Here is a 24209-nt window from a genome sequence, read left to right as displayed (position 1 = left end):
CTGAGTCAACAGATGGCGACGTTTCCAACACAACAACCATCTGCACGAACAGCTCGACAACGTTTGCAGCAGCACGGACTATCAGCTCGGAGACCGTAGCTGCGGTCACCCTTGACGCTGCATCACAGACAGGAGCACCTGCGATGCTGTACTCGACGACGAACTTGGGTGCACGAATGGCAAAACGTCATCTTTTGGAATGAGTCCAGGTTCTGTTTACAGCATCGTGATGGTTGCATCCGTGTTTGGCGACATCGCGGTGAACGCACATTAGAAGCGTGTATTCGTCGTCGCCATACTGGCGTATCACCCGGCGTGACGGTATGGGGTGCCATTGGTTACACGTCTCGGTCACCTCTTGTTCGCATTGACGGCACATTGAACAGTGGACGTTACATTTCAGATGTGTTACGACCCGTGGCTCTACCCTTCATTCGATCCCTGCGAAACCCTACATTTCAGCAGGATAATGCAGGACCACCGCACGTTGCAGGTCCTGTACGGGCCTTTCTGGTTACAGAAAATGTTCGACTGCTGCCCTGGCCAGCACATTCTCCAGATCTCTCACCAACTGAAAACGTCTGGTCAATGGTGGCCGAGCAACTGGCTCGTCACAATACGCCAGTCACTACTCATGGGCAGCTGTACCTGTACACGCCATCCAAACTCTGTTTGACTCAATTCCCAGACGTATCAAGCCCGTTATGACGGCCAGAGGTGGTTGTTCTGGGCCCTGATTTCTCAGGATCAATGCACCCAAATTGCGTAAAAATGTAATCACATGTCAGTTCTAGTATAATGTATTTGTCCAATGAATACCCGTTTATCATCTGCATTTGTTCTTGGTGTAGCAATTTTAATGGCCAGTAGTGTATATGAGCACTTATAAACACACACTGGAGGTATTTTATTTTTGAAATACAGAGGGGTCCAAAAAAATGTATCCACTGTTTAAAAGTCCATAACTTGCAAACTAATTGACGGAGTTGTCTCATTTTTTGGTGAAAGTGTAGCTTAAAGTCCACTGTAGGTGTTAGAAATGGTCACCATTAACATCCACACACAAACGATGCCACCGAACTGCAGCACGAACTACTGACTGCAACGTGTTCAGTTGCATATTTGCACACGAATGTACGATGGATTCTCGAAGTACATCCAATGTGCGTGGCTTTCGTCGATAAGCGACGTCCATTAGTCCAGAGGAGTTTCGTCTGGGGAACGTGGTGGATACTCCACAGCACATCTACGGCCTATCCATCTTCCTCGTAGAGTTTCGTCGAGATACGCCCTAACACGATTTTGGTAGTGGGCTGGGGCACCGCCTTGTTGAAAGTAAACTCTTCCGTCTCCATACAAGTCTCGGATGGCAGGTAAAATTGATGTCTGAAGCTTCTGAAGGTACACCTCACCGGCAACTGCGCCATCAAAGAAGAATGGCCCAATCGAGCCCCGGTAAGGCAATCCACACCACACATTTACTCCTGGCAAATTCACGGCTTTGTCTACACGGACGTTCGGATTTTCGGCGGCCCAGTAGATGCAATTATGGCGATTTACTGTACCATTGAGTTTATCAGATGACACAATCGTCTCTGCAAACTCTTCATCGTTGCGCACCATGTTAGTAAACCACTCGCAGTACTCCATTCTACGATCTGGGTCGTCCTCGTTCTTTGCGTGAAGCAATCGTGGGATGTAGCACTTCCACTTTGCTGTCTTCAAAATTCGGCGAACACTTGAGCGACTCACTCCAGTTTCACGGGCACACTGTCTCACAGACTGCCGTGGTGAGCGAGTGAATTGTTGTAAGACACGACGGGATTTAGCTGGACTTGTTACTGTTACAGGTCGTCCAGATCGTTGTTTGTGTACATCTTTAACACAGCCTTCGGCTTCAAATTTGTCTCGAATGCGACGAATCGTTAAACGTGTCGGTGGCTCTGTTTGATACTCATTTCGCCATTGGCGTTGAACATCATTAATGTTTGCGTACTTAAAATACCACTTCGAAACTGACTTCCTTTCATCGAATGTAAGCCTTGTGCCAGCCATGTTTACTCGAGTTACTAGGTGCAACTAAGAACAAAACACTATCTGACAAAACAAAACAACGCAATACAATGCTTGTGTGGTGATTGCCGCACTACAAACTGTTACACTACCAAAGATGTGACAACTCCGTCAATTAGTTCGACAGTTGTGGACTTTTAAACAGTGGATACTTTTTTTGGACCCCTCTGTATAATCTACACCGATTGAAGATGTCAAAATTTGTATGTGCATTACTTCAAGATCTGATAAAATCGGTAATTTTTTATGTAGAAGCGACTGCTACGGTCGCAGGTTCGAATACTGCCTCGGGCATGGATATGTGTGATGTCCTTAGGTTACTTAGAACTAATTAAACCAAGATATAGGGGATTGATGACCTCAGAAGTTAAGTCCCATAGTGCTTAGAGCCATTTGATGTTTAGAAGTGACTAGAGACTAGTGACACCCAATCACCTGACCACGTTCGAAGTCCACGAGTTCCGCGGAGCGCTCCATTCTGCTCTCTCAGGATGTCTAATGACGACTGAGGTCGCTGGTATGTAGTACCTGGCAGTAGGTGCAGCACGATGCACCTAATATGAAAAACGTATGTTTTTGGTGGGAGTTCGTATTCTTCTGATCTTATAATGTATATTCCTCGCACGATTTGTCCCACAAACATCTGCAATCTACAAATTTTCACAGAAACTGTGTCCTTAACGTTTCGTCTGTCTCTAACTCTGTTCTGTAGATGAGAGCAGTGTTTAATCTCGCTCTCAGTGACAAAAGACGAAATTTTGTCGCGCAGTTGGCACGACAGAACTACATACGGCACAATAAGCTGACATTCCGACGAGGAAAGTTTGCCGGTAGCTCAGCCTATGCGTTCACAGGAGCTCCGTCCGCCCCGGTAGCTGGGTGGTCAGCGTGACAGACTGTCAATCCTAAGGGCCCGGGTTCGATTCCCGGCTGGGTCGGAAATTTTCTCCGCTCAGGGACTGGGTGTTGTGTTGTCCTAATCATCATTATTTCATCCCCATCGACGCGCAGGTCGCCGAAGTGGCGTCAAATCGAAAGACCTGCACCAGGCGAACGGTCTACCCGACGGGAGGCCCTAGCCACACGACATTTCCATTTTACAGGAGCTCCGACAATGGTCTTCAGACACTATCGCCATAGGCCGCCCGATACGATCGGCCGACAGCGTCGTCATAGTGCGTGTGATCCCTTCGTCAGTTTTTGGCAGGGTCAAGGTGGTTAGGTTAGAATCTACTCCACGTATGAAGTAGGTTAGATTTTAACGTCGGATGGGGTAGATACCACGATGCCTCTGTTTGGATACGATATCTGCATAGCGGCTTCTGCTATTAAGAGACGCCTAATGCATGTGAGTGACCTTTCCCGTCTCGCAAAGAAAGTGGGCGAGTACTATACCCCCTGTCCTCAGTTATCGGAGTAACCAGACAAGTTTTACGAATATAAGAGATGACGGCAGAAACGTTCTGCCACATATTGCAGTTAATTCGTAGTGACCTTGCAAAGTAAGTTACAAGCACTCTGTTTCGCTGTATTTATTTAAAGTTGTGCTGACGCATGTCAGTTAACCTCCAGTGACTCTCACTTAGCACACGAATGAAAGAGAAGCACCAAGTGTTGCATAAGGTCCTATGAAAACCTGAAGCACTTAAAAGTGGAAATACACCAGTAAATACGCCAGTAAGCAGTAATAATAACTATTGACAACCTACAACAAAAAAGATCAAGTACAGTAGATATAAGGTGTGCCACCCTCTTGACTTGAACAAATTGATTTTGACAATCTATGCCTAAAATTTCCAATAAAGACATTGCCTCTTTGAGGTTTCGAACAAACCTGCGATTTCAGTCCATAGATTCCGAACTATGTTCCCGATTATGATATTTTCATCCTCAGGATGCCACAAACTCACTGTTTTGGTCCAAACTTACCAGTTTCTCACGCTCCACATTTCGTGTGCTAGAACGTCAGTTGATTTGATCGAAGAAAACAAACTGATTTGAATTACACTGGTTGTCGTCCGAAGGCGTTTCTTTCGGGAAATAGGATCGGCTACCGATGTTATTCAATCTGTATATTGAGCAAGCAATAAAGGAAACAAAAGAAAAGTTCGGAATAGGTATTAAAATCCATGGAGAAGAAATAAAAACTTTGAGGTTCGCCGATGACATTGTAATTCTGTCAGAGGCAGCAAAGGACTTGGAAGAGCAGTTGAACGGAATGGACAGTGCCTTGAAAGAAGGGTGTAAGATGAACATCAACAAAAGCAAAACGAGGATAATGGAATGTAGTCGAATTAAGTCGGGTGATGCTGAGGGAATTAGATTAGGAAATGAGACACTTAAAGTAGTAAAGGAGTTTTGCTATTTGGGGAGCAAAATAACTGATGATGGTCGAAGTAGAGAGGATATAAAATGTAGACTGGCAATGGCAAGGAAAGCGTTTCTGAAGAAGAGAAATTTGTTAACATCGAGTATAGATATAAGTGTCAGGAAGTCGTGTCTTAAAGTATCTGTAAGGAGTGTAGCCATGTATAGAAGTGAAACGTGGACAATAAATCGCTTAGACAAGAAAACAGAAGCTTTTGACATGTGGTGCTACAGAAGAATACTGAAGATTAGATGGGTAGATCACATAACTAATGAAGTATTGAATAGGATTGGGGAGAAGAGGAGTTCGTGGCACAACTTGACTAGAAGAAGGGATCGGTTGGTAGGACATGTTCTGAGGCATCAAGGGATCACCAATTTAGTATTGGAGGGCAGCGTGGAGGGTAAAAATCGTAGAGGGAGACCAAGAGATGAATACACTAAGCAGATTCAGAAGGATGTAGGCTGCAGTAGGTACTGGGAGATGAAGAAGCTTGCACAGGATAGAGTAGCATGGAGAGCTGCATCAAACCAGTCTCAGGACTGAAGACAACAACAACATCATAGTGTGACCGCACACTTAGTGGTGTACTGACTGGAAAAGATCGGCCGTCCCCAGCCGATGTCGGTCGTCGGCGGATTCCACCGATATCGGAGCCACTGTGGCGGCAGCCTAAGGCCGGTATTACGCTATCGTATTTCTTTGTCCAATATCTTTGTCAAAGAAATTTGATGGTGTAATAGGGAACTTTGACAAACCTCGTCTGTCGTTAAATAAATCTGATCATATCTAGGGCCTCGCTGTAGTTTTGATCAAAGAAGTCTCTTGTCTTCTGTTCATTGCAGTGTAACGTGTTACCACGTAAGCGCTAGCATGCCTGCAGCGTTCTGTCATCTGTAACGTTTTTATAAACATTGCCAGTAAATAAAATTGTCTACCGACAACTAAAAAATTAATAGAGATGTATATGAAGCTGATGAGGTGCTTTATAAAGTGAGGCACCCTGAATACAAAAATAGATTAAGAAGATTGGAGACCTAACGAAACCCTCTCCTGTAGCGAGAAATCGGACTGTTACAGTGAGCCTGTCTTCTGCAGATGTAGCAGTTCTTAAGTGAATATTGTGCTTTGTGATGTGAGGATACACTTCACTGAGCACATACAGAAATGTATGCTCATCCATCCTTAAGTAATTGATGTACGACTTGACGTCCTCCACTATAAGCTCACGTAACACGTTTTGTTGAATGCTTTTATTGTGTCGTCGTAAAACCCACGGCTTCACCCAGGTACGTTTCATTTTTTCCCCCCGCTTCTCTTCCGCATGTGCACACACTGCAGTTGTGGTATATGCAACTGCTGCGGTTAATAACAAAGTTGTTGTCAGCCGTTTTGAACTTTGACGAAAAATATGACGACAGTGTAATACCCCTTTTTAGCGCCACGTCAAAGATCTTTGTCAAATATATTTGACGAATATTTGATCACATCTTAGACAAAGAAATTTGATAGTGTAATACCGGCCCAAACGCCAACACACGTCCAAATCGTCGGTCGGTTGGTGCTTGTGCTGTAGTGCTATTAACGACACGGACGCTGTAGTTTAGACTTCGTGCGCTAGGAGCGCTGCTGTCGCGTCACGTGACGAGGTGGCCTGGGTGCTTAAAAGGGCGCTACCGCGCTTGTGTTGGCGTCTTTGCTAGCGGCTCTACGTTGTGTCGGTTCATATGCCGCCAGTCTCTCCCGAGGGCGATTTTTTCAGCCTTCGCTCAGTATCGAAATGGACGTAGGAGAGCTAGCAGCTGTGCTGTGTGTGCTTATGCGGGAAACAAAGTTCCGGGCACACCCATTCATTGCTGATCGCGATGTAAACGGGTTACAGCACACACTAGACAATTATTTAAGAAATTACCGGGACAAATTTTTCATTTGCTTTGGAATGTCAGGACGTTCGTTCGACGATGAACTGAAGAAAAAGGATTCCGTTTGAAGGAAAGCCATCTCGCCAGAAGAAAAGATGTTCCTGACATTAAGGTAAACTACTTGTCTAATTGGAAGTTAATTTTTTGTTGTTTGCAGTGATATTCAGAATTTTGGATGTAACTATAACGTAGACACAGAAGTGGTTTCTCAGTTTTTATTTGATAACTGCTCACTATAAAATTAAAATTTATGTTAGAAATATTTCGAACAGTTCTTAAAACAAGTTAGCTGTGTCTGATGTCTCTGGCCCATGTGTGTCACTTGCAGCTGGAGACGTAACTCAAAAACAGGCTCGGATGTCACTGAAGGGTGATGATTTCAAACTGGCCAGTGTCCTGAAAGAGCATTGCTATTTCTTTGAACTTATCGCGGTTCGTACTGAGCTTCATGCACGACGCTCATTATTCTAATTTCAGTGTCCATTTTTCGCTCCTTGGGGAGACCACGAAGTCCTCGCCCTCTTCTGCTTGCCGCCCACGCAGTTCCTATTGCGCAATACCTGCTAGGGCTGCAGCATCGCTCTCTAAAACATCGAGCACTATGCGACAACTTCTGAGGTCATCAGTCGCCTAGAACGTAGAACTACTTAAACCTAACTACCCTAAGGACATCACACACATCCATGCCCGAGGCAGGATTCGAACCTGCGACCGTAGCGGTCGCTCGGTTCCAGACTGTAGCGCCTAGAACCGCTCGGCCACTCAGGCCGGCTGTAGAGCCATCGATGTCCATACCATAAAACGTCGGTATTAATAAAGATCGCGTTGAAAAACGGCGATGTTAATAAAATTGCTCTTGAAAACGATACATCGATGTTTCTATATATTTTAGAAATGTTAGAATAAGCAGCCCGCAATGATTTTAGTTTAAAGTAGTACAATAAAAGAATGTAAATGTGGTCAGAGATATTTTGAAACACAAACTAACTGGAAATAGTTATCTATTTCTTCGTAAATCTAGTTTCATCTACCTACCTTTCCCAACGTTGGTTTACATTGGGTGCAATAATACCGACCGGTGCTATCATTAACTGTCTTCGTATAAATCAGATTACGAAACTGAATAAAGTAGATCTTGCATAGAAAATTCTTTTTTTTATCATTCAAGAAAACTTATTTCTTTGATAATAACAACTCTGACACAGAATATAGGAAAAAGAAGCTTGGATTATCCAGTCCGTAGAAGTCTGTTTCCTGCCGAGGTGGACGGTTGCTAGAGCCTCCGAGAACAAGTTCTCGCTTGGGTCAGATGTGGCGACGATGGTAAATACACCTTTGCAATTTTTGGGAAAAGTGACTTCACGGCCTCCCAGGTTGTAGTGTCCCGATTGACCTTCGTAACAGTGCTGTCAATATCTTTGATGATAGCTGAAAATTTTTCAATTCAAAATTTTTGAGTGATGTACAGCGCTGTGTGATGTTCTGTCTACTCAAAAATACATCATGTTCCGCTGGTGAGTTGAGACTTGCCTAGATAGTGAATATCAGTGTCCACAGCTGATTTGATTTGCGTTGTTTCTGCCCAAATACCGTCGGCAATACAACAGTTTCCAGCATTGACATCTTCAACTTTTGTAGTCCTGTCTTCCTCAGTTGCGCGTAATATTGCGGTTTATTGATAATTTTTGCTTATGGACCGTCTGACAGCAACTCAATAAAACACAATTTTACTGCCATACGCGTTTCGCCTTTATTTTCTGCAAGGCATCATCAGTGGCCTGGAATATGTACACACGTTCGCTATTTTATTTACATTTTTGTCACTGTGCCTATAGGTTATAAACAGTTCTGGTGGTTGGTATTTCCTAATTAAGTAGTAAGTACAGTTCAAAACATTACTACTTAATTAGGAAATACCAACCACCAGAACTGTTTATAACCTATAGGCACAGTGACAAAAATGTAAATAAAATAGCGAACATGTGTACATATTCCAGGCCACTGATGATGCCTTGCAGAAAATAAAGGCGAAACGCGTATGGCAGTAAAATTGTGTTTGATTCAGTTGCTGTCAGACGGTCCATAAGTAAAAGTTATAAATATACTGTTACTTAAAATCCGTCTTGATTGCAAATTTTTTATTCATGTGACCGGTTTCGGTTCATTCAGAACCATCTTCAGATCTGATATTTTAGTTACAGGAGTAACCCGTCCAAATCCAGCAACAGGTGACGTAGCATGTGAAAGTTGCTGGATTTGGACGGGTTACTCCTGTAACTGAAATATCAGATCTGAAGATTGTTCTGAATGAACCGAAACCGGTCATATGAAGAAAAAATTTGCAATCAAGACGGATTTTAAGTAACATTATAAAATCACTGATTGCTGTTATCCCATAAGACATTGTCTGTTTTTGCAAAATTATCAATATACCGTGAGTTTCCAGCATTCGTTAAGTGTGTTTTAAACAGATCACTCGGTGCTCCATAGTTATCGTCAATCCTAGTTTTTATTGTTTCTTGGCTTGGCACCTCTTACAGTAAACACACCTCTTTTATTAACTTCAGAATCCATTTATTTCTACAGTGGAAAACTATTTATTATCCATGATTATAAAATTCCTAAGGGCATACACGGTCTTGGCAATCGATAATGAGAATCACATATACCCAGTGGCTGCAGCGCATAATTCAGTTGAGACTATTTGAAGTAAATAATTGTATTGTAAACTTTAAATTTTAGTTATCTACTAATTCAAAAGTACAAAAATGGCGAGGACAGCAATAAATGTAGCACTACACAAATTACGAGACTGCCGGCCGGGGTGGCCGAGCGGTTCTAGGCGCTACAGTCTGGAACCGCGCGACTGCTACGTCGCTGGTTCGAATCCTGCCTCGGGCATCGATGTGTATGATGTCCTTGGGTTAGTTAGGTTTACGTAGTTCTAAGTCTAAGCACTATGGGACTTAACATCTGAGGTCATCAGTCCCCTAGAGCCATTTGAACCAAATTACGAGACTGGACCTGTCAATGAATGGAATGTATGATCCATTGTTGAACGATGTCAATGTTTCTGGCATTAGTCTTCGATGCATCGCCATTCAAAACATCGGTGCTAACCTCGATGTCTAACGAGAATCTCTGATGGTCTGACCGAGCGAGATAGTGCAGTGGTTAGCACGCTGGACTCGTATTCGGGAGAACGACGGTTGAAACCCCCCACGCCAGGCATTCAGATCTAGGTTTTTCATGCCGTCCCTAAATCGCACCGGATGAATGGTTCCTTTGAAAAGGCACAGCCGCTTTCCTTCTCCATCCTTGACGCGATCCGAGCTTGTGCTGCGTCTCTTAACCCTCCGTTACTAGCGCGAAAATTCGTGACATCGTCACTCGCGCAGATTACTGGTGTCATCCACAAAGCAAGCGGTGTATTTGTACACTTTGAACGGTCTTTATGACTGGTTTTATGATTTTTATTAAATCTAAATATAATACATTTAATATTTGTACAGTTTAATATATTATAACGTTTGAAACAGTTTGACCATTCGAAGAACAATATCTTCAGCTGAATTACTGGCATTACATGGTCTCTCTGCGTTGCTTGCCGGCGTACGGTTCAAAATTCAAAGTGTAAGCTGTTTTTACATCAACCAGAGCAAACACTTTTAACCCAAACTTTGCTGGTTTGCCAAGAGTATATTGCCTGAACGGGCAGTTTCCTCTAAATGCCAAAAGCTGTTCGTCAACAGTAAGATATCAACTAGGTGAAAAATATTTTTGGCAGTTGTTCGTGAATAGTTCAAGTACCTCTCTGATAGCAGCCAACTTGTCAATCTCTCTTTGCGAAAACGTCTATCATGTATATTATCAAACTTCTGACATCTCAACAGAAACCTGAATCGGTTTTCACTTAGTATGAATAACATGACTCAAGTCCTTTTCCCTTTGAGTTATCCCACAATTTCGATATACTCTTCCTAGAACATCTCAAGTATCCACATAGATATAACAAACCAGTGAAAGCTCTGATCTCTATCTCATCTGTTTCTTTATCGTCCCTTTCCCTAGAGAAGTTACCACGAACTTAATTGACGTATATATTTGTGCATTTTGCGATAATGCTCTTTATGTTTTCATCCAGGAATACATTCAGAATTTATATTTCTGTCTTTTTTATTCGAGCTTTAATTTTTGGTCCAGGCAAACGCGTAATAAAATTACAAGATCTGCTTCTAACACTGGTAGGACATTTATTTTTACTCCGTTTAGTTATTCCATCTCCCCCTTTAAAAAAAAAATGCATCCTCTTGAGTTACTTCTTCCTGTGATTCATATTCATCATTTTCTGACACTTCTTGTTCTGTTCCTGAATCATGACCGCTTTCATGAACAGAAGCCTCAGTCTCTGAGTCAGCGCTATCACTTTGAGCATCTTCGTCACTGAGCTCATGGAACCATTCCACCCATACATTAGGATCGTTACTAAACTGTCTGAGGTTTTTTGCCTTTGACATTTCTTTTACAATTTAAAAGTAAAGAGAATACTAGGTACCATGGAACGTAACTGCAGTCAGTTTCAATACGTCTAAATTTACGCGCAAGAAAGATCGATAGAATCTAGGAAAGCAATAAAGTAATACAGACTTACTTTGTTTCAGATTGTGTCAGCAGAGCTCGCGCGGATGACAAGTGTCCTCCAGAGTATAATAATGTTTCATAAAGGCGCGTTTACATTGAGCTCCGAACGTGTTTTTGTTCGGAACATTGTGTGCAACTTGTTCCCTCAACATGTTGGCAACATTGTTCGTCGTTTGCATTCCCGTTTACACTAGCGACCAACATTTCTACGTATTCGCATAGTCTGCTGTGGTGAACTGATAGGTTACTTTGAGTATTCACATCAAGAGATATGCAATGTCAGGTGAAGAGGAAGAATTAATGACATTTGGTGCTGCATTAATAATACTTATTGAAATGAACAGACGAAGAAAACGACGTAGTCGCCGTCGGTGGACCAAAACATACTATAGAAGACGTGGCGGGAATGACACGCTTTGTGAGCTGAATTTGGAAGACGGTCCTGGCTTTCGTAACTTCACTAGGATGTCGCCGTCAGATTTTGAAATGTTGTTGAATATTATAGGACCAGTTGTTTCAAAGAAAGTCACAAATTACAGAAAAGCAATCCCTGTGAACCAAAGACTTGCTATTACTCTTCGTTTTCTGGCATCAGGAGACTCCTATAAAAGCCAGCCATATCTCAAATAGTTCCGTACTATCCAGGAAACGTAGATATTTAAATCCAAACCACTTCGTTTCGTAAAGTGTGTCAGTACCAAATGCAGATTTTTTACTTTCCTCTATTTTTCTTTTCTCTCGTCGGTACTGAGACGAGAGAGATTTAATTTTTTTGTCCACGTACAGCTACTGGTGCCGCAGCAACTTTTTGTAATGAATCATGTTTGATTTTAGTATTTTTGTTACCTGCGCAACTCCATCTCAAATAAAAATGAAGGGACATAAACGCACCACTACACTCCAGCAAAACAAACACCAAAACACTCACTCAGAGCAAACGAACACTAGCGCTACCTAGCGGAATATAGTGGTAGCAGGCCACGAACAATGTTTCTTTGATCTTTACCGACGCAGCCATGAAACATTGATTTTGTGTTGCGAACATCGGTAGTCCACTACTACAATGTTGCGAACTCAGTGTAAACGCGTCTTAAACAATGTATCTTTAGTAACTGAAAGACAACAATGATTGGAGCTAACAGCCGGAGAGCTAAGTGAAAGCTACTGAAAATGGCACGAACTGATTCCAGCCCTGTCAGAAAAAATTGAGCAGGAAAGTCATCCGCGCGAGCAACGGAGAGTTAATGACTTCGATGTCGACGGGAAATTAAATCCAATATCTCTTCCTAATGTTCTTAAAACATCGATGTATCGTCTGCATCCATAATACTTTCACTAAACTATTTAATGGGTCATCGGCACCTTTTCTCCCTTTTTTTTAATTTTTACTTAAGACAGCTGAGCCGTCCAGATACGGCTGTTTCTTCGTTTTCTTGCGCATCCTCGACTTATTCTTTCTCCCTTATGCTGGCAACGATCTGAAGAAACAACAGTTAGCTGAAATATTGTGTACTCCCTCATTCTTGTGGAAACCATTTCTACGTTGCAGTTAACGCCCAAAAGAGCCTCAGCTTCTTCACCTCTTTTTAACGCCAAGCCCGCAGCAGAATGTATGCAGATTGTCCCACGATCTGTGTTATTTTTCGCAAATACTCCCATCAGTTTTTTTAAATTCATATATAACACAAAGTAACAGGAAACGTTCCGATTTTTTAAATACCCAACAGAATGCAAGATTTTGTTCTGCTGATAAAAAAATTAAGCCACACTACTACAGTCGAAACCGGTTATTGTAACGACGTCGAAGGCGTCGGTCGGAGTTGCTAATTTAGGGGAAAAGGCGCTAAATATGGGGAATTTGAGAAGCACAAGAGCGACTAAAATTCTTGTTTGGGATTGGCGACTTTTTTGGGTCTGGTTGGAAATATTATAGAAAATTTAATGATTTTTCGCTACCATAATTCTACATCTACATCCATACTCAGCAATCCACCTGACGGTGTGTGGCGGAGGGTACCCTGAGTACCTGTATCGGTTCTCCCTTCTATTCCAGTCTCGAATTGTTCGTGGAAAGAAGGATTGTCGGTATGCCTCTGTGTGGGCTCTAATCTCTCTGATTTTATCCTCACCTTCTCTTCGCGAGATATACGTAGGAGGGAGCAATATACTGCTCGACTCCTCAGTGAAGGTATGAAGGTATGTTCTCGAAACTTCAACAGAAGCCCGTACCAAGCTGCTGAGCGTCTCTCTTGCAGAGTCTTCCACTGGAGTTTATCTATCATCTCCGTAACGTTTTCGCGATTACTAAATGATCCTGTAACGAAGCGCACTGCTCTCCGTTGGGTCTTCTCTGTCTCTTCTATAAACCCTATCTAGTACGCATCCCACACTGCTGAGCAGTATTCTAGCAGTGGGCGAACAAGCGTACTGTAACCTACTTCCTTTGTTTTCGGATTGCATTTCCTTAGGATCCTTCCAATGAATCTGTCTGGCATCTGCTTTACCGACGATCAACTTTATATGATCATTCCATTTTAAATCACTCCTAATGCGTACTCCCAGATAATTTATGGAATTAACTGCTTCCAGTTGCTGACCTGCTATTTTGTAGCTAAATGATAAGGGATCTATCTTTCTATGTATTCGCAGCACATTACACTTGTCTACATTCAGATTCAACTGCCATTCCCTGCACCATGCGTCAATTCGCTGCAGATCCTCCTGCATTTCAGTACAATTTTCCATTGTTACAACCTCTCGATACACCACAGCATCATCCGCAAAAAGCCTCAGTGAACTTCCGATGTCATCCACAAGGTCATTTATGGATATTGTGAACAGCAACGGTCCCATGACACTCCCCTGTGGCACACCTGAAATCACTCTTACTCCGGAAGACTTCTCTCCATTGAGAATGACATGCTGCATTCTGTTATCTAGGAAACAATGTATCTTTACACACTCTACAATGACACTCGTCTTCCACATGACTTTCCTGCTCAATTTTTTCTGACAGGGCTGGATTCAGTTCGTGCCATTTTCAGTAGCTTTCTGTTAACTCTCCGGCTGTTAGCTCCAATCATTGTTGTCTTTCAGTTGCTAAAGATACATTGCCAAATTATACTCTATATTCAGTACTTTCATAATACTTTTGCAGTAATGTACAGAAGCACACGTAGAAAATGTGTCAACCAAAAACATCTCTTGCAATTGAGCGTTCTTATTTGGTCACACGCTGGCCAAGTTGCAGTCTTAGAGTGACCGCTATATTTAATTGCATTCAGAAATTTCAGAGGAACAGTTCAGATTTTATGTAAAAATTATTACCACATAAAATATATATATGTATTAAAATAAATTTTAAAGTTTTATTTTTACGAAAAAAATGCATTTAAACGGAAAACTACACAAAATGAACATAATATTACATGATATGCTATGAAAATTCAAATGCCCTGGAATCTACATTTTACTTTTTCTGATATTTTTATTATACATAAAATAATAAAAGCATAAAGTCCCCTCAAAACATTAAAAAAATGAAAATTACGATAGTACTTTTTTGGTGTTTGGTTTCCTTTGCACACACTGGAAATGTTTAAGGTTTCGCTTCATATTGGCTCCTTGCAACAGTGGCAAATGTAAGGTGTCGTTCTATTCTTTCTCGGGTCACAGGTGGCGCAGGTTTTGCGTATTTTCAATTGTTCTACAACGACTGCTACTCTCGGATCTGCTACACCGAAAACACATTGAAGGATGTGTGAAGTTCACGGGGTATGTGATACGTGTTGACTCGCTTTTCGTCTGTGGTGTTGCCAACAAGTTTACTAGCTTCTTCCAAGATTGAAACGATTCACCTGAGCATTGTCTTTGTAGGAATTGTGAAGAACAAACACATCCGACCCAGTTACATCCAACATATGGAAAAATGCCATTGCCCATTGTTGGAATAGGCCTTGAGAAACAGCAATATTTGTTTTGACCTAATGTAATTCTAGCAGAACCTATAGCTAAGAATTAAGTCTCCATTCTTCTGTCTTCATCACATGATTACATGTTTCATTCATGGAATTCACAGGTGGCAAAATAAATTCATCTTCACTTTTGCACTGTTCCTATACTGTATTCTGTTCACTTTCAATCTCGTTTTTACAATCTGATCCAACGCCGCTTTCCAAACTGTCCTCAAGCCACTTTAAAACAGTATCTGCAAAGTCAGGTTCCGTTAAACCTGAATCAGGTTCCATTAAACATGAAGACTAGATGAAGACCAGGCTACTAAATCCATAATGGAAAGTCCCAGAGACTGCTATCATGAAAGAAACAGTTACAGTATAGGCACACGTCAGATTAAAGTGGTTACTGACAAAGGAAACCACGGTATCTTATATTATCTATTGTAAACTGATTTTGTGTGTGTGTGTGTGTGTGTGTGTGTGTGTGTGTGTGTGTGTGTGTGTTTGTTTTGTAGTTATCATTTGCCATGAAATACAAAGAAAAGTGCCGGATCCACGATTCGGGATCCAAACATATGAACAAAGAAAGCCGGACAAGGAATTGTAAGCGAATTAACTGTCGTGTCAATTTGGCAACAGCCTGTATCCCTAACATATACTTTACTTTAAAAGCCCTCAAGCGAGTCTTCATAGATGAATTTCTCCATTCCAGGTACAAAACTATGAGACACACTACAAACTTTAACTATATCTTGTGCAAAATCAACTTTTACATTGAATCGGGCCTGTGGGTCGCCAAAAGTTGTCCGTGACTGTAACCAAGCCGTGGCTTTGCACAATTTCTCTTCCCATAACACTGCTGGTCTGATCTATCCCTGCACACGGTGTGGTAGGGGAACCTCTGCTAGCAGTGTTGTGAAATCACAGGACCAAGTGTGAGAGAGTGTCAAAGTTTGAGTCACACCTGGGGGCAACTGCTCACATATGAGCAGGAAATCTGGCCCTGCCACAGATTTCCAATTGTCGTAACATATTCATTTATATTGTGTAGACTAGTTTCTTTGTTGCTTGTTGCAGTCTGTGCTGTGCCTGTACTTACTCATTTCCTTTCATTCAGGTGGAAACTGGCCAACTCACATCTCCAAAGCGGGAAATGGAGTACGTGTTTGTCGAAGAAGAAACTCCGGTAAGTACTGAAATTCGTCAGTCTTTTCATGTACATATATTATCTGCAAACCAGTGTGCACAACATAGTGGGATGTACTTCATATGGTATCAATCACTCCTCTTGCTGTGTTACTCATAAGTGGCACCCATTATTGGTAAGTTTCTAGCAGGCCATATGTGGTAGAACCACAGGGGTTGTTTCAGTCTACCCAAAAATGCAGATTTTTCTGAATCTAAGTTATGAGCATTGAGTGAAGTGGAGCAGTGGTTAAGATGTGTGTGGACAGAGATTGACATTTTCATCCACTTGTATTAAGATTTTCTGCAGCTTCCCAAAATTACTGTGCCAAATTCTAGATTAATTTCTTCGTTAACTGACATTAGACTAAAAATTTATGCGAGCATCGGAGGACAGATTTACATCAAACGTACTCCCATCTTATTATTATTAAAATTCCTAACCGTATGCCAACTGGCACATGCCGTATCGAAACTCTTACTACTTTTGTATATCAACCTCCACCAAAATAATATAATAATGGTGGTAAGTTTTTCGTTGAAGTGTTCACAGTTTAGATCAAAACCAAATTTATTGTTCCGTTGGCTCAAGCCAAATATTCCTATCTCACGTAATCGACAATGGCCGTGCCCTTTGTTTGTGTAAGAGCTATGTCACGGTTAGCCTTCTGTATTTCTTCATTTGTTGCTGACATACTGCGTTGTGATACTGGCTGAAAAATGGGGTGTGGAAGTAAAAACACTTACTACTTTAAATAATGTAGCTGACAGGTGCCTAGTTGTGTTTCACAGTAGTTTACTTTCATTGTTCACAACCCCCCAATGATACACAGCTATATATGGCCAGTGCACTATTGTTTAACTTTCCATTAGCCTCATTAATAATTTGCAGGCAAACCTCCACAGACTGCTACAATAGTTTACTATTGAACATCTACGAGCAGTAAAAACATAGTCACAAAGTTCACAGTTCTTGAAGAATATAAATGTACGTATGGAGCAGACACTGTCATTATTTTAACACATGGCCTAATTGTGTATCACTTACTTCACAGTTAAGTTGAAGAATTCTTGATGATCTAACCAATACGGGTTCCTTGTCTGAAACTCGGTTGTGGACTGACTGTCTCAGGACCAAAAATCGGGGCCCTTATATATCCTCACAATAAGAGGTTCTGAAACTATACATTGTTTGAAGTAAAATTTACAGAAATTACAATTAAAACTTAACTCATTAAATTAACTGAATAAATAAAAAAAAATCATTCCTTTTAACAGTTTCTTCTACCACAAGCTTTAGGCCAAATTATTTTTTTAAATGATTAAATTAACAAATATAAGTATGCAAACAATACTTTGGACAAAACTGTTAATTACTTTGGAATTGATTAAGAACCGGCTTTGTTAACATGTTTTCGAATAGAGCCAAACAGATCCTTTAAGAATACTATTAGTTGTTCCTCCAGACGTTTATAAATAGTACAGAATTTATATTTGTTTATACATCAACAATAAACTTTAAGTTACACAACAATTGCATGTGGATCCCTTTTATCCTTTGCTGATCTAAAATATTCTTTGATCCCCTTGTTTGTTTGAAAATTGTCTTTACGTACTTGAAATGTCGGGAATATACTGCTTACCATGCACATACAGAAAAGTTTGTCAGAATGACTGGACAATCAACCGACACCAGGATCAAGGAACATAAGTGACATTGCAAGCTGGGGAGGTGGAGAAATCGGCCGTGGCAGAGCACGCGCTGAGTGAGACCGGCCACGTAATTCGCCAACACGGAGGTTCTGCCTGTACAGAAGCACTATTACACCCACTTGTTCAAAGAAGCTGTAGAAATACACCCACACAGGAATAGTTTCAACAAGAGAGAAGAAAGCCTTAAGGTAAACGGATCCTGGCTTCCTGTCCTGCAGGTAGCAAGAGGAGAACCACACAGGAAATGACCGCGGAGAAGCCCTCGGACGTTGACATGCCAGGTACATATAGTCTGCAGCTGCGAGCTCGGTTCCAGTTCACCACCGGCAATGGAGGGTGAAGTTTTGACAATGCCAACTGCTCGTGCAGGCAAGACATCAGTAAAATCATCAGACGAATGTCGGCCGAAGAACACGAGAAAGAAGCAAATACACAGTTTGTCAACGAAAGCCTTAACAATTTTGTAATACTGAAAATGATAGTAATTTCTGGAAAAGACTGATAACGTGATGAATTTTGGACTTTTACTTATGATCCAGAAACAAAGCATCAATTCACGCATTTGAAGGACCCAACTTCACCGAGAGTGAAAAAGCTGGAATGAGTGAGTCAAGACTCAAAACAATGATAATTGGCCTTTTTTATGCATTTGTGTATCTTCATGGGCTTCCTGAAGATTAAGGGAACTCCTCGAGAAAATAAGAAAAAAGACCCAAATTGTGTAAGAAGAAATTGTGGTTTCTCCATCAAGACAACACACTGTCTCGTGCCGCATTGTCTGTTCAGAGGTTTCTGGCGAATTACAGAGTCCCAGTGCTAGATCACTCACCTTATTCACCTGACCTAGCACCTTATGGCTTTTATCTATTCCCCAAGTTCAGATCTGTATTAAAAGGAACAGGATTGTAGTGTGCTGAAGTAGTGAAGGAAAATGTCATATGTGTCATCAAGGAGCTCACCGTGAAAAATTCACATGGAGGGTTGTAGGGATAAAGCATGGGAGTGTTTTGAGAGTGACAACAACTAAATATCTATATGTTTGAAATCAAATGTTTTACAGTGATAGTCCCGTTATTTTCAGGCACACCTCATATAAAACGCTCTCCTGCTACGTGGTCAGTATGCTGGCTCGGATCTGACTGATTCATTCTTTCATACCAAAACTTCATTCCACTCGTAATAGGCATCCCCGCATTGCTACACCTGATGAGATAAGTAAGGACAGATTCAATCCATTATGTACAAGACTGATACTTGTACTGTTAGTCTTCTCCTTTTTCTGTTACGATGAGACAAAGATGCAAGAGATGAAATTTTCAAAACTAGTGAGTGGTTCCTCGTAATTGGTCAGTCAATTGGAGGAAAAAGAAGGAAAATGAAAAACAGTTCCTTTAATGTTGTTCACAGTAGTGTGTCTCATCATCAATTACAACACAGTACAGCAAAAAGGAAATACATAAACCTGGCTGTAAAGAGGTCGTGATTGTGGATGCTGACTAGAACTTCATTGGAAATCACATATTAAAGATCTTCTCAAAGCTTGAATGCCGTAACATTTGCTATATTTATAAGGTGGTGCTGGAAAGCATTTCAAAATTACTGTGTATACTTCCATTCGATGATCTGAAGAATACTTTTCTGGGGGAATTCCACATATAGATCTAAGTTACTCATTGCACAGAAAGGTTCTTTAAGGAAAATATCTAGCATCCACTCAACCTTCGTGTAGCTAACTTTTTTTCATATCATATGACATTTTGACTGTTGCTTGCAAATGTGTATATGTCTTACACATAGAAGATGAATTATTTGCAATTAGTAAGCAAACATCCAAATGTTTCTAGAATATTTTAAAATTCTTTGAAACTTTTGTATTTACTGCTTTGAATTGTTTTGCCTTCTCTAAAAACTATATTGAACAGATTGTGTAATATGATGCACGTTATAGACAAAACAATTTCGGTGGTGGTCAGGATATGACTTATGTATGTATATGCACAAACAAGAGTAACTCCATTTACTCATTTTCAGTTTCTGCACAAGTGGGAGATGCCCGATGGTCCCGATACGGCACGGGATCCACTGAGCATTGAGGAAAAGGTGAGTGCAGTTTCACTTTTCTATTCTTCTTACATTGCTGTGGATAAGCATTCATTGTGTGGTAATTGGGTAGCTGAAGCTGTAATTTATCCAAAATGTGCTGGCAGGTAAAAACTGTTTGCACTAGCAGGATGTATTCAGTCTTGCCTTTCGCATGCAATTACCCTTCAATATTCAGGGTGTATGCACCCTGGGACAACTGGGAAAAACCCATGAATTTTTTCATCTGGGAGAAAAGCAGGAAAAACACGGAAATTTTTTAGAATTCTGGGAATTTTTCATTGTCTTACTTTCGAGATAATTTTTTTATAATTTTAACTGGTAAGAACTGATACTCTAACAAAGAATTTTACTTTAGCCTGCTACTGTAGAATAATACTGTGGCTGTAAAACAAAAAAAGAGAGAGAAACTAACAAAGAATTTTACTTTAGCCTGCTGCTGTAGAATAATACTGTGGCTGTAAAACAAAAAAGAGAGAGAAACATCAGTGTAAAACTTACAACAAAATACAGTGCACACGTAAGTGTTTGCCAACAGCAAAATGTGTCAAAGGTTTCGGGACGAAGACTACGCAATACTTCAGTGAGCATGACATCACAAAAGTTTACATTTCTAACAGGTTGCGGGAAAATATTCCGAATGATTTTTGTTTGAGAAGCATTAGTTGCAAAGTAAATTTCCTTTTTCGCAAGATGAATTATTTTACGTGTGAGAATGTGCGATGCATTTCTGACATCACAGAGCGATTGACTCTCATTCAAAACTTAACAGTTTGATGACCAGCCACTTCTGTTAGAAGTATTTCGGGCCCAGAAGACAAGAAATTTTCATCACCTTTTAAAATTTTACTGGCACGTTTGTGTTTGTTATATATCAAAGGGCAACACTCGCAAAAAAGAAGAAAAAAGTGCCAGTGTATGTATGTGAAACCTTAGCTTTTCTTGTAGCTATACTACATGTATATTAATTGAAACCATAAACTTTTGCTATTTGTGTATCCGCTCTACTTAACAGTGCTGTAGCTATTGGCTGACTACAGCAGGTGTCCTGTGTTCTGAATATCTGATTTCATTTGCTGGACAGATACGTGATGTGAGCTATGATTGGCTGACAAAGGCACATCACAATCTGGTTCAGTGCTTAGGAAACTAACGTGCTGTGTTTGGTGGAATTCGTATTTACACTTCCGTAATACAAAAATATGCAGCGTACGTGTTGCTGCACATGAAAGAGCATTCCAAAACGCATAATTTTTTTCTAGGTTTCGTTTCCTAAAGTGCTGGGAAATGGTGTATAAAACTTCTACCATTCAAGGAACACATAAGTTTTACAGTTCTGAGGGATATTTTCTCCCAGGAAAATCAGGAAAATGTGTATTTCCACCCAGGAAAAAGTCTAATTTTATCTGGGAAAAATCCGTTTTCTTTTTCGTTTCCACCCCCCCACCCCCCACCCCCCTTCTTCTTGTCCCCTGATATTGCTGCCCCCTCTGTAAAACTGACAATTTAATAGGTACTGAATAGCCTTCAGCAAGTTGTGGAGTCAGGGAACAGCATCAAAATAATGACGGTAGATATTGTACTGAGAAGTATGGTTGTTGTTGTTGTTGTTGTTAGACAAGTATTTTTATCTATTAATTTTCCACAGTTTTCTCATCTGTAGAGTAATCTTTACATAAGTCGCTTGTTGTAAACACTTAGCAGGGAAGAGTGTATGTGGTTTATCTGACCCTAATGTTCAGATGACAGCAATGAAAATGCTGAGCAGTGAGGTTCAGACAGTAAAAAGCAAATAGCTTATAACAAAAAACATGAGCAGTGATTCAGTAAGGGTATTTTGCAGTGGCTTGAGGGCAGATCACTAGGTCATACAATATGGTATTTGTGGAAAACTTAACTCCTGTTTATTGATAATTCAGCACTGAAAGTCCAACTTCTCCTCAAAATCAAACAGAAACAATGACGAAGAATGGAAATAACTGAAAATGGTTACATTTGGCTTCTCGGAGACTTCTTGCAGCCAGCCGATGATGGCTTTTTCACGGATGACAATTTGTCGTGTCACCGGGCCACAGTCGCTCGCGATCGGTTCGCAGGACTTTCGGGACAGTTCGGATGACCGATTTGGCCGACGAGATCGCCCGTTACGGGTCATATTGAGAGGTCAGTATGTGCAAAAAATTCTACGCTGGCAACACATTTGCAATTGTGGACAGGTCTGGAGGCAATGTGGCTCAATATTTCTGCAGGACACTTCAAACCACTTGTTGAGACAGTGCCATGTCGAGTTGCCGCACAACACCTGGCAGGAGGTGGTCTGATACGATATTAGGAGATTTCACTTGCTTTTTGTTTCCTCTGTGTAAGGGGGGTGAGTACAGATAAGTGTGAAGGACGCAGAGATGCCACATACTGGTGCGAGATGGTGTTATCGGCAAATGACAGATTTTGACAGGGGCTTCATTGTGGGCCTTCATTTGCCTCCGAACCGTGCATTAACTGGATTTGGTGGGGCATTCAGATGTGATAGTCACTCAGTGTTGGACTGCATGGGAATGTGATGTCAGACATACTCATCATTAAGGTTCTAGTCAACCATTTCTGACCATCACAGGGGAGGAACAGCATACTGTGCACCAAGCACATATGTGCCCACCATGTGAGGACCGTTAATGGAGTCCGTGAAACATTCTGCGTCATCCGGCACTGGTAGAAGGTGGACCAGGGAATTATTTTACCGAGCATAGGCTGCCATTAACAGACCAAAACAAATGGCTGCATTTGGAGTGATGCCTGGATAGTAAACGATGGACTGCTGATGAATTGTGCTGTATTTTGTTGAGTGATTAATTGCAGTTCTGCACTATCCCCGATGACCACTGTTGGTAAGTATGGTGGCAGCCTGCAGAGAGGACCCATCCACTGTTTTGGACACGCAGAGCACTATTACTCATGGTTTCACGGTTTGAGGAGCCTGTAGATTGCAGACATCCTGCATCCTCGTGTATTACCTCTCGTGTAACTGTATCGTAAAGGTGACAGATAGGATGTCTGGGTGTGGGCTGGGTTATCTGTCGAAGATGGGGGATGTGGACAGCAACAGAGGCGGGTCCTGCTGCAGGTACAACCACTCTGTGTCAGTCCTTTACTAATTCGTACAGTTCAGACATTCTTCTGTTTGCGCTCCACTCTCCGGTGTGGTCCGGAGTTCCCTCATAGTATTCCGGTATTGTAGCTGCAGACATTGACATACAGCAGGCAAGTGTGCACGTGTTGCTCGGGAGACAGAGCACAGCGCCGGGGTCTCCGGTACACGAGACGAGCTGAGACGGCAGGGTGCGGCCACGCTGCAGTCACGGGTGACCACCATATCTTCTCTAATGCGGAATGTCGCGTCATTCTGGTGATACGGTGACGGTGTTGTCCGGAGTCGAAGTCTGGATCGTCGGTAAAGAGCAGGAGCAGTTGTGTGGCGCAGTGTTGCCTGCCAGTGTTGGGCAGAAGGGCAGAGGTCTGTCATTCTCAGTCTCTTGGTGGCAGAGTTCAGAATGAAAATTCCCAGCTAACACAACGGCAGGTGCCGGGCGCGGTCCTGCCGTACCGAATGTGATGTACTTGGCTAGGCTGGTGTTTAAGTGCCGGTTCCCGATGGTGAATTCACAGGAGTTTGCATTTGTGGACCACTGCAAACCATCTCCAGCGGGGCAGTGTGACTGGGGTCTGGTGCAATCCTCGACTACTCGGAAGTCGATTGGTCCAGAGTGTCTTCTCAAAGACTTACCCCGGGGCATTGACAACCGGAACTGTTACAGAAGTCTGCTAACGAGGAGTGCCGATCGAGCGGAAGCGACAGCCGACAGCGGCCGACGTTCGTGACTTGTGGTCCGATTTCGGTGCATATGGTGCGACAATTAAGGGAGCCTATTGCGCAGTTTAGTGAGTGGCATCCGCTGTCTGGTTGTGGTATTGTTGCAGTTCTGGGCTCTAACTTTTGCTCAAAGTTTTCCTGCAGTTTTGTCCTGTTACAGTATTGTAAAGCCACTTTTCAACAGGACAATACCTCTCCACCTACGGCACGAGTGTGTAAGAACTGTCTGCGCGATGTTGAGGTATTTCTGCGGCCAACGAGACCCTTTGGTCTCTACCTGATAGGACACGTGTGTTGACCAAATTTGATGTCATCTCGGTCCCCATGTCAGTATCCGGGATATCGGGGGGCCTCTTACAACAGTGGTGGACCAGTTTACCTCA

At 41.9% G+C, this 24209-nt stretch overlaps 1 protein-coding gene across 3 annotated transcripts in view; it reads left to right on the top strand.

Moving 5' to 3' along the window:
• The window catches only part of LOC124553956, a 241926-nt gene that overhangs the window by 134655 nt on the left and 83062 nt on the right, over positions 1-24209 (top strand). For all 3 annotated transcript variants that reach the window (XM_047127970.1, XM_047127971.1, XM_047127969.1), the window contains 2 exons: positions 16078-16146; positions 19890-19958. In XM_047127970.1, coding sequence (XP_046983926.1) covers positions 16078-16146; positions 19890-19958 — 138 coding nt within the window. The remainder of the gene's footprint in view (positions 1-16077; positions 16147-19889; positions 19959-24209) is intronic.

The sequence above is a fragment of the Schistocerca americana genome, chromosome 11 (assembly GCF_021461395.2).
Source record: "Schistocerca americana isolate TAMUIC-IGC-003095 chromosome 11, iqSchAmer2.1, whole genome shotgun sequence".
In the NCBI taxonomy this organism is placed as follows: Eukaryota; Metazoa; Arthropoda; class Insecta; order Orthoptera; family Acrididae; genus Schistocerca; species Schistocerca americana.
Note: the sequence above shows the minus strand (reverse complement) of the source record. Positions and strands in the feature narration are given on the sequence as shown.